The sequence below is a fragment of the Anabrus simplex genome, chromosome 5 (genome assembly GCF_040414725.1).
Source record: "Anabrus simplex isolate iqAnaSimp1 chromosome 5, ASM4041472v1, whole genome shotgun sequence".
Taxonomy (NCBI): domain Eukaryota; kingdom Metazoa; phylum Arthropoda; class Insecta; order Orthoptera; family Tettigoniidae; genus Anabrus; species Anabrus simplex.
The window spans coordinates 373,243,560-373,255,082 of NC_090269.1; the positions used below are offsets into that span (position 1 = coordinate 373,243,560).

An 11,523-nucleotide genomic window follows, 5' to 3' on the forward strand; every position below is an offset into this window, starting at 1 on the left:
TATTAACATAAGAAAAATAAAGATAGAAAATGACGTACAATATCATTTGTAGGGTTTTGAGGAATCGGAATGCTTTCTAACGATGTCATTATTGATGTAAGGTTGTCACATGAATTTATTTAAAAACAAATTAGTACAGGAAACCTACTCTGGTTTAGTATTTTTCACATTTCCCCATGTAATGAGATTCTTGAATGAAATCACCCACTTTTTTTCATTCCCCTTCATTTGGATTGTTATTATTGTGTCATCTCTACTTTGGTCTGTAAATAATAAGTTATTACATGTTTATCAATTGTTAGTGCTAGCAGCGGTTACGTCTACGGTGTTACTTGCGATGGTGACGACACCAGCGAATGCTGACGACGGCACCAACTTCTTCCTTAAAGCGTCGAAATCTGTTCCACGCATTGGCAGGAGAAGCGACTTCTATCTGAAGAACTCCAAGCCTTCTGAAGTGCCTCGTATTGGTCGTCGTCGCACCCTGGCACCTTTGGTAAGTTCACATTCGTTGATCCTGGGCTCTAGTATAATCGCTGTGGGATTAATATCGCGTATCTGAAAACGCTGTTCCTAGCCATTGTTTTCCTTAACACTTGTCAGAAACACATGTGGATACGCAGTCCATCAGAACAATTTTGATTGTGTTCATGTCGTATGCATGTGTGTAGATGAAAATGAACCGTACCGTAGCGTACAGTAGGAGTGCATGTTTGCGTGGCGTATTTACACACTCCAGCAGTAGTGTAGTCCGGCTCCATGGCTAAATGGTTAGCGTGCTGGCCTTTGGTCACAGGGGTCCCGGGTTCGATTCCCGGCAGGGTCGGGAATTTTAACCTTAATTGGTTAATTTCGCTGGCACGGGGCTGGGTGTATGTGTCGTCTTCATCATCATTTCATCCTCATTATGACGCGCAGGTCGCCTACGGATGTCAATCAAAAGACCTGCATCTGGCGAGCCGAACTTGTCCTCGGACACTCCCGGCAATAAAAGCCATACGCCATTTCCATTTCATTACAGTAGTGTAAGAAACTGATTGAGGTCAAGATGGCCCACTTTGCAACAAAACCTTTCGTATGTTGGTTAATAGATAGGTAACGTACGCGCACCCTTTAGCGATACATGGACACCCTAGTGCTGAATAGGTCGACCTCGGGTATCTTCGAGATTCGTATTGGCAACCTTTGAAACACAAACTATGAATCGCTTATGCATCACTGTGTGACACCTGGCGTACACTTTACGTACTAGTACTGTTGTTGTTTACACAGCAAAGCCAAACTATAGAATTCATGCTGGGATCAAGATTCGCATCGAGAAATGTTATATAATGTTATATAAAGTGTGTATGACACAGTTGTTGGCTTAAGATAATAAAGGTTTAGAAAATTCATATCGATCGATCATATTATCGATTCAATTCAGATTTCATTTTCATTCAGTTGGCAGTATAACCGAAACCGTGAGAGCTCCCGCCTCCCCCCCCCCCCGCCGTACAAGGAAATGTCGATAAAAGGTGTGCGGACTATACTTTGATGGAAGAGGCGCAAACAATTGGAATTTTGTGTGTTATCCCTTACACATACGTCACACGATGACACTACATGACTCATCGTATAGCATATCGTTATACGGTACTAGGTTAGAATATTTCTGATTGTGCAGTATCATCCGTAGGCCGTCCGAAGGACGTTATCCATATATTAAACAAATTTACTTAAAACAGAAGTGTCCACTCCGTAAAGCCGTTTTATTCGGCCGATGTGCTTCATTCTATTTTAATTCTCTCCGGAAATACACACATCAAATATTGACAGGTCTCTAAGTTCAGTCAACTTGTAGTAATCCTCAAGTGAAATCACTAAATGATCCCTCCAATAATTGCAGGCGGAGGATTGCTCTAGAGCGCAGTACAGCCGGTTGCTAAGCGAATAACACTTTCTTTAATATTCTGATATATGTGGATTTCACCCTTAGTAGTGTGATTGAATGCAGCCATGTTTGATAACTCCCTGTCAGTCCAGAGAGTATACACTTCCTCTGATCATAGAAGAATACTATACTCTGCTAGGTATTCTTTGATTCTCTGACCTTCACCAGCTTCTAAATATACTCAACAGATGGCAGCATGTTCTGAATAACTTAGATGCTGCTAAGAGAAAACAATCGACATACGTACAGACGGGAAAGTATCAAGTAGACTAGCCTTCTGCATGATCATTAATAAAGAGCAGGGGCAAACTCTTGAAGAAGTGGGTGTCTACCTACCCGAAACAGTATTTAGTCATGGTCCATTGTATGTTGCATTATCTCGCACAAGATCGTTTGAAAATGATAAGATCCACATACGCTCGAATGGTCGATGCGAAAGAAGTGTTACAAACTACATTAACAATTAATCAATAATTATGTACCGGTATTAAATTTTCATAAAACTACTGAAAAGGGAAGGCGAAACAATATCACTGCGACAAGCATATGAAGACGAGCTGTTACCGGACCTACTTATAACAAATAATGCGGCGCAGCACGGGTCCATTACTAGGTATGTATTTAAAACTGTAATACTCAAGAAATGCAATGCAAGAAGTGCAGTTCCATCAATTTCAGTAAACATTGATGTAACTTACATTTTCTTTTGTGGCTGTGCAAGTTCGGTTTTTGTCAAGGGAGTCTGCTAATTATTTTGGCATACATGTTTAATTCTAAGTTGATATTTGCAGTACAAATTCGAATTACTAGCTTTTTTTTTGCTCATTATTCATCACATTCTGCAAATTATAGCTGTACTTAACGACACTTGTGCGTGAGGAGAGATCATCTGGTACATCCTTACTTTTGCACTAATTAGTTTCATGTTGCAACTTAATGGAAAGGAGCAAACTGAATCCGTAATTAACTGACGTCTTACATACAGGGCAATAGATATTTGAATTTATGTTGCACGTTATGGAAGTGCTAAACAAATAGCACCACTTGAGACGTGTTCCTAAGTCTGTTTTGAATTTCTTCATTATCATTACATCGTCATTGAAGAAACAAAACCTCATGTCTCCTAGTGTTTTTCCTGTCCATTATTTCCCTTAAGACTGGTCATGCCTCCCAGCCACATATGGATATGCAGTGCATCAGAACTATTTTCGTTGTGTTCATTTTTCTATGCTCATGTGTAAAGGAAAATGTACCTTGCCGCACCTTATTGCAGGAATGTATGTTTGCGTGACGTATTTACGCACTCCTACAGCATACTGCATTTAAGGTTCAATTTCCTATACATCTTCATGTAGGGATATGAACAATAAGGACATTTTCCTGATGTACTGCATATCGATATGTGGCTGGGAGGTGTAACAAGTCTTAGGAGAATAATGGATATGAAGGGCATTGGGACATACGAGGTTTTGTTTCTTCACCGACGATATGTCCGGCTCCATGGCTAGATGGTTAGCGTGCTGGCCTTTGGTCACAGGGGTCCCGGGTTCGATTGCCGGCAGGGTCGGGAATTTTAACCATCATTGGTTAATTTCGCTGATACAGGGGCATGGGTGTGTGTGTTGTCTTCATCACGACGCGCAGGTCGCCTACGGCAGTCAAATCAAAAGACCTGCACCTGGCGAGCCGAACATGTCTTCCGACACTCCCGGCACTAAAAGCGATACGGCATTTCATTTCATTTTACAGACGATATGTTGCAAAGAAGCCGTACACGTTTAATGATTTAGTGATATATGCCATATTAGGAATAAAGTGAACAACATTGTTATTACTATTGATGTAATTTAAGATTTAAAAAGCAGGACATCATTTACATAGTAAAATATAAAAATAATCGTATGGCCTCAGCTACCGTGGGCAGACATTCCAATTTGACGCCATCTGGCTGTCTGCTCGTCAATTTCGACGTTCCGTTTTACTCTAGGCCCACTAGATGGAAGACCGAGTAATCCGAAACTCTTTTGGGCGTCTATGGCTGAGATTTAATGAATTTTGTCGGGTAAACACCAAATGTGTCACCAGAGATCTTTTACATGCCGACATCGTACGACATGGAGTGTCGAATGGACTTTTTTCCGCCCTTCAAAAATCCGACTACCTCTGCCAGGTTTGAACCCGCTATCTTGGGATCCGGAGGCCGACACTCTACCACTGATCCACAGAGGCAGCTATTTACATAGTAGTACGGCAGATGTAATGAATCATTTTTCATTAAATTAACGTTAGTATGTATGTATCTTCTCCTCTTAATGACGAGGACATTAATGTTACACCAAGCATTTGTACTGTTACTTCTCTTTCTTTTTAGAGTAGAAAAGGAACTTGGTTTTGATTTTGAATGAGCATGTGAATTTACAATTTACTTGTTTCATGTTGTATTGTGCTTGCAGCATTGCACAGTTAGCTTTACTCTGACTTTAATCTGCTACTGTCTTTTATCCATTGGCCAGACACAAGATATATTAGTCTTTCTACATTTGCATAATGCCTAACAGAGAAATAATATCGTACGGTTTTGCGTAGTCCATAATACTGCTCCGCAGAAAGACAATCATTGCAACATCACTACAGTGCTGGCACAGGGTAAAGTATACCTTCACGATCAAAAATATGCATTAGTTCATGAGTCCGTTTAGGTATTTTGTGACAAATTTGAATTATCCAAAGTTGGCTTACAAAACTTCCAAATAACTACAGTACAATAAAGGAAACCACTTTTTTCTTTGCGAAAAACGAATGATCATGAATATGTTTCTCGGTCATAGCCGTCCATCAACGGATGCTAATTTCGGAGTCAACCAGCCATAAGACATAGCCTGAACGGTTGCTAGGTAACATTGTCTGCCCATCCATCCATACCTTACATCACAGCTTGCACAGTTGCTAGGTAACACTGTATCGCCATCTATGTATACCTTACATCAGAGCCTGCATAGTTGCTAGGTAACACTGTATGGCCACCTATCTATACCTTACATCACAGCCTGCACAGCTGGTAGGTAACATTGTCTGGCCATCCATCTATACCTTACATCACAGTCTGGACAGTTGCTAGGTAACACTGTATGGCCATCCATCTGATCACAGCCAGCACAGTTATTAGGTAAAAATGTACGACCACCCACCCGTACCTTACATCACAGGCTGCACGGTTGCTAGTATTACACTACCGTCCCACAGTTGTGATGAGAACTTCCGTAAGGCAAATTTTCAGTTGAATCCCAGCCATAAGGCACATGTATGTCAACATATCGCGAACATCTATCTTTTCGGCCCGGACGTTCTTTTTACTCCATAAAATCGTGAACTGTGTGTGATATCCGTGACATATGGCAATCCTATATTAGTGAAAACAATGCACAATTATTTGGCTTTTACAGGATTAATGTTAGATTGAGCATGATAGACACATGACAATCATTACCCGAGATATAAATTTAAGACGGTTTCGCCTTTCTCAAATGTCAATACCAACCTTAATGTGAATACACTCAAGATGCTACCTCAGCTGAGAGTTCAGTGCTTCAATTGTCAGCGGCTACACCACTTGATGTCCAGCTTTCCGCATCCGACCACGTGCAACAGATGTGACCTCAACCACCACCATAGTAAATGCGGCGTACTTAAACAGAAACTTACCTGCCTGAACTACAACGGTAACAACACTACATAGTTTCCTTGGTGCCGTGTATAGAGGCAGAACTAAGAGAAAATCAAATACGTAAAAGTACATCACAACAAAACCGACCCGTAACACACACCCAATTTACTGGACCTACGCACAGCATCATCACCAAAGCCGCATCAAATAGCACTGGCTTTACAACTTGCTACCGCTCTCGCTGAAACGCACCAGAACTAAGCCGCAGCCGAGGGGTTTCTAACTTTTCAAAATGTAACGTCATACGAGAAAATCGTCCCGCATTCCGTAGACTTATGAACGCTGTACACCGCAAGAGTTGTGAGAGAATTCCCACCCACACCACTGGTATAATTAAGTAACATTCTCCATGGGCACTCTATGGATGGGTGACCGATCACTCACTTACACCAACATGTTATAAGTCTGATGCTACAAAATTAATTGTTCAAACATTTTAAACTGTAAACCTCTACAACATTATCACGGAGACACAGACTCTCAAAGCACCAGAATTCAAATGAGCAACAAAACACGTGTTCCATTTTATTATACTAGAAATAACGTTCCACCATAACTTCCTGCTTAACAAGAATGCTGGCAATGAGTGCAGAACTTCCTGCATGTCAGACTGGGAGCAATTTGCTGATAATGGCTACATTCGTGGCAAAATTCACTCCAACTTTGAAATGTTCAACTTCAATAATTGATTGTAAACTAAACCACCTCATTCGAAAGAAGAATGTTGGACATGCTGTTCATTTACCTTGTTCTACTTTCAGACTGACAACAGTGAATGGGCAGCAAATAATGGTTGGCCTTGGTACCGCAACTCAGGAACTCTCCCTGGACCTTCAAAGAAGGGCCATGAAGACTTCTACATCCGCAAAGATGGTAAGTTGAACTGGTAGTAGGGATATTATATAGTTATTACCAGACAATTAAAAACATAACAGATTGCCTGGAAAATATCCGAAAGTAAAAATAAACAAAAATATTCTGAGTTAATGAAACTACGAACAACACGGTGAAAACATTATTAATAATATGGATAATTAGAAAATATCGTATGTTATTAAGGTTAATAACAGTTAGCAAGGAAAATCTAAGTGTAGTAAACTTGGAGAAATGATTTACACACAAAACTGTCGTAGAATTACTTGTTTACACATCCAAGTAAAAATTAAAGGAGCTGTATACCATCTTAATTTACATTCAGATTTGTACAGTATTTAACCAACCTACAGCTCCCTCCTTCCTGCTTATGAAGAATACAATGGTAGACATTTACAATATTAGAAACATTGCAGATAACAGTATGCAGAAACTTCAGATTACATTGAACATACAGCTCACACTTTGATAAAGGAAAATCATAGCTTCATGAGTGAAATAAAGTATCTAATAGGCAGGAGAATTAAACAGGGTGGTGGCAAAATTGCGCCAACATTTTCATAACTAGGAACATATCCTTCAGCCATCCATTGAACTCATGTGGGTAGGAAATAGAGCCTACTTTGAGGCTCTCTTCTCGTAACATGTCCATAACACTGCAGTCGGTTTTCTAGAAGTTTTATTGGTTTAACCGTGCTTTTAAAAACTCCCACGCAGAGCTTCATTATTAATGCAGTCTTTCCATGTGACACGTTCAGTCAGTGGGCAGAATTCGAAGCCAGATGCCATTATGGGTCTAAGTGCATTCTTGTACATTTATTCATGAATCCTGATGGGTATTCTGCAATCAAATAACAGCCCAGTTAGTGTTATGTTTATTCATCCAGAGTTCGTTTAAAAAGTAATTGAGTTGGATATTTATTTATTTATTTATTTATTTATTTATTTATTTATTTATTTATTTATTTATTTATTTATTTATTTATTTATTTGCGTCTTCATTAAATTGTGAATTTAGGGCCTTTGGCCCTCTCTTAACTTCACCACATACAATCTATGAGAATTTACTGTATTAAATTTAAATATCATGGTAATTATTTTCAATTGATGAAAATGTTATAACGGGAAGTAAAGCAGAATAATTACAATTGCAGTTAATGAAAACGATAATTATGTTACATAGGAAGTAAACAACAATTGAAAAACATAAGAATTAATTACTGAAGAATATTCAAGTTAATATTGCACTGTCTATTAACTAACTGCAAGTGAAACGTATCGTCGCAGCTGTACTTAAAACGCGACTATGACAATGCTCTTCCTATCCATTATTTCCCTTAAGACTGGTACCACCCCCCAGCCACATATTGATATGCAGTTCATCAGAACAGTTCTCGTTGAGTTCAGTTTCCTATGTGGGTGTGCAAAGGAAAATGAACCTTACTGTAGGAATGTATGTTTGCATGACTCCTACAGTATGATGTGTTTAAGGTTCATTTTCCTTTACACTTTAGCATAGGAAAATGAACACAAGGAAAATTGTTCTGAGGTACTACATATCAATATGTGCCTGGAAGGGATGACCAGTCTTAAGGAAAGTAATGAGTGGGGAAAGCATTGTCACATTCGCGGCTTTGATACTGCAGCGACGATATTAACTATTGAATATGTGGCATAAAGAATTGAACTGAATATGTTACAACCTGCAATTTTAGGAACCAATGAATAACCTTAAATGAGCGTATTAACTTAAGAATTTATGACAGGCTGCTGGAAACATGATAGACGATGAAGAGGTTTTAACATCTACGGGAAGTGGGAAGCAGAAACGGATGTATTTGTTCGATTTTGTGCTATTTCGAGCAGTGATCCGGAAATAGTACTAATTAATCAATAAAACGTCATCAATGATCTGCATTTAGGACAGTCGCCCAGGTGGTAGATTTCCTTATCAATTGTTTACCTAGCCTTTCTTTAACGTTATTAAAGAACTTCGACATTTATCGAACATTTCCTTTGATAATTTCTTCCAATCTCTTACTTATAAAGTAATATTTCCCCCAATTTGTTCTCTTCAGTTCAAACTTTATCTTCATATTATGATCTCTGTGACTTTTAAAACCTCCGCTCAAGCTTTTTCGTGTACTAACGTCATTCCACGCCATCTCTTCACTGACAGCTCTCAACATACCACATGGTTGTGCAGCTTGTCTCCTTACTCCCAGCCCAAAGTTTCCAACATTTTCTTAACACTACTCCTTTGTCGGAAATCGCCCAGAACAAATCGTGCTGCTTTCCTTTGAATTTTTTCCAGTTCTCGTATCAAGTAGTCCCATAAACTCGAGCCATACACTTACTATGGTCTTACTACAAGAACGCCCTCTTATTTACATCCTTACTACAACCCTGAATACTTTCGTAACCAAGTGAAGAGATCTGTAACCTTTCTTACCTACCTCGTTAATGTGATTACCCCAATGATGATCATTATATTAACACCTAGGTACTTACAGTGTTCTATCATCCCATCAACACAGTAATTAAAACTGAGAGGACTTTCTTTTCATCCAGTTTATCATCATACTTTTGTCCGCTATCCACCTCACAACATTGTCCAGGTCTCCCTACAGTCACTCAAAATCCTGCAATTCATTTACTACTCTATACAGCATAACATCATCCGCGAATAGCCTTAATTTTATAAAATCATGAAAGACGCCTAAAATTGGACCAGGTATCAAATCACAGAAGCCAAATAATAGAAACTGTTGGTTCGATATAAAATAACAAAATTTTATGCATCGTTAAAAATTTTAACGTTATTTGCCCATTTCCTAGTAAATATTAATGCAGAACTTTGCAAAGATTTAATGATGCATATCGTCCGTGAGTTCCTGAAATATCAATCTTACACTTGAAATTCATGCCCTTCCGCATGGACTCTGCGCAGTTCTTCTTTACGATGTCGATCAAACTTGTATTCGAAAATGTGCCTGTTACAATTGATATTGGAGTAACCTGTAAATTGTTTTCTTTACAGGACAACCATTGAAATGGTCTGAAATTGATCGTGCTCTTGAAGAATCTCCTGATATGTGGGTCTCCGAACTGTACAGAACCCACAATGGCATCAGTCTATTTGAGGACGACGATGATGATGCTTTGCAGCGAATGCGCAGGGCAGCTGCTTCCAAAGAACTTGATGAGACAAGAAGTCAAGCAGAAGTTTAACGATAGGCTCTCAACCAAAGGATGGTATCTAAGTGGACACTGATGTGAAATGAAATGATGTTTGGTAACTTATTTTTATTATGTAAACTGTATTATACACGTAAATAGATCATCAATACATTCAATGTGTCATGTGTTGTAGTAGTAGTATTTTCATTAAATTAAAAGTCATATCCATTAACAATGAAGAGAACATGAGAAACATTAGTAAATGTATACTACGTTTACCATGAATAAATATTTATGGATTTCACCGGTATATTTGAATAGAATTTCTGATCTTGCTGACTGAACGCGTGTTGTTATGGACTGGTTTGTTGAGTAGTTTACGGTGTGGTAGTGGCAGAAAAATATTTTCATGATATATCTTTGTAATATTTGGTGGTATGTTGCAATTACATCTACTTATTTGAATATTATTTTGTGTTAATATTTATTACACCATGAGTGAAAAATGAAAATCCACACCCGTTTCCAGTCATTCGACCGGGTCAGCAATGGAATGAATTAAGCCCCCATCTAGCGGCGAGGATAGGAATTGTGCCGGCTGCCGAAGCCTGTCGCAATCCTCTGGGGCAAAGATTAATGAATGACAGATGAAATGAAATGATATTGGAGAGTGTTTCTGGAATGGAATATGACAGGGAAAACCGGAGTACCTGTCCCGCCTCCGCTTTGTCCAGCACAAATCTCACATGGAGTGACCGTGATTTGAACCGCGGAAGCCAACGGTGAGAGGCCGGCGCGCTGCCACCTGAGCCACGGAGGCTCTCATTACACCATATGTACTTTGGATTATTTAAGAAATGATCAAGTCTGATCGAACTTTGATTCACTTTGAAGATGAATTCAATTTCATTTTTGAATGTATTACCTAAATCCATACTATTAAGCGTTAATATTAATCGCAAGACCTCACCTACCTTGGGCAAACATTTTGATTTGATGCCGTTTAGGCTAGCTGTGTATCACTTTCGGTGTTCCTCTTTGTTTTACTCTGCCGGGTACTAAAACTTTGTTGGGTAGTGTATCGCTGGGTTTTTAATTCATTTTTTCGAGCAAACTCTGAATGAATCACCTAAGATCTCTTACATACCGACAATGTCCGACAAGTAAAATTTACTTTCCTTTTACAATTCTAACTCCCTCTGTCGTGTCTGAACTCGCGATCTGGGTTCGGGAGGCAGACACTTTGCCGCTGATCCATTGAGTGTTAGAAGCACTGTATTGTGAAACATTTGCACTGAACTGATGGAGTAGAGAATAGGTTGCAAAATTACACCACAGCTGCCTATCGGCCGATTTCAGAAACAGTATTCAGACTATGTTTCCGGTTGTCCGGCTCCGCGGTGTAGGGGGCAACGCGTCTGCCTGTCACCCGGCGGCCCCGGACTCAATTCCCGCCCGGGTCAGGGGATTTTTAATTGTAAATGATTAATATCCCTGGCCTGGGAGACTGAGTGTTTGTGTCGTCCTTAACGTTTCTTTCCTCACATTCAACACTCTACACTTCCGCAATTACACTTACACGCAGGTTCCTATCATATATGGTGAAAGTAATGGCAAAAGATCTGCAGAGGTCGACGTCACGAACAAACATCATTTTAAAAATTGTTTCCGGTTAAACAATGTCGAAGTATGGCTGCCGCATTGCAAAGACGTTATTTATCACTTAGACACGGTCTAAAACTGATGTTCAAGTGGTCATGTTTAAACACTGCCGAGAACACTGTTTAACCTCAAATTTTAGGAGTGAGTCAAA

The 11,523-nt window shown here is 39.4% G+C and overlaps 1 protein-coding gene across 1 annotated transcript; it reads left to right on the plus strand.

Annotated features, from left to right (window-relative positions):
• The first annotated feature begins 337 nt into the window (after positions 1-337).
• On the plus strand, positions 338-9,761 carry ETH (Ecdysis triggering hormone). Its single transcript, XM_067148185.2, has 3 exons — positions 338-496; positions 6,419-6,530; positions 9,571-9,761. Exons 1-3 carry the CDS (start codon positions 338-340, stop codon positions 9,759-9,761), a joined length of 462 nt encoding a protein of 153 aa, XP_067004286.1.
• Positions 9,762-11,523: the final 1,762 nt, after the last annotated feature.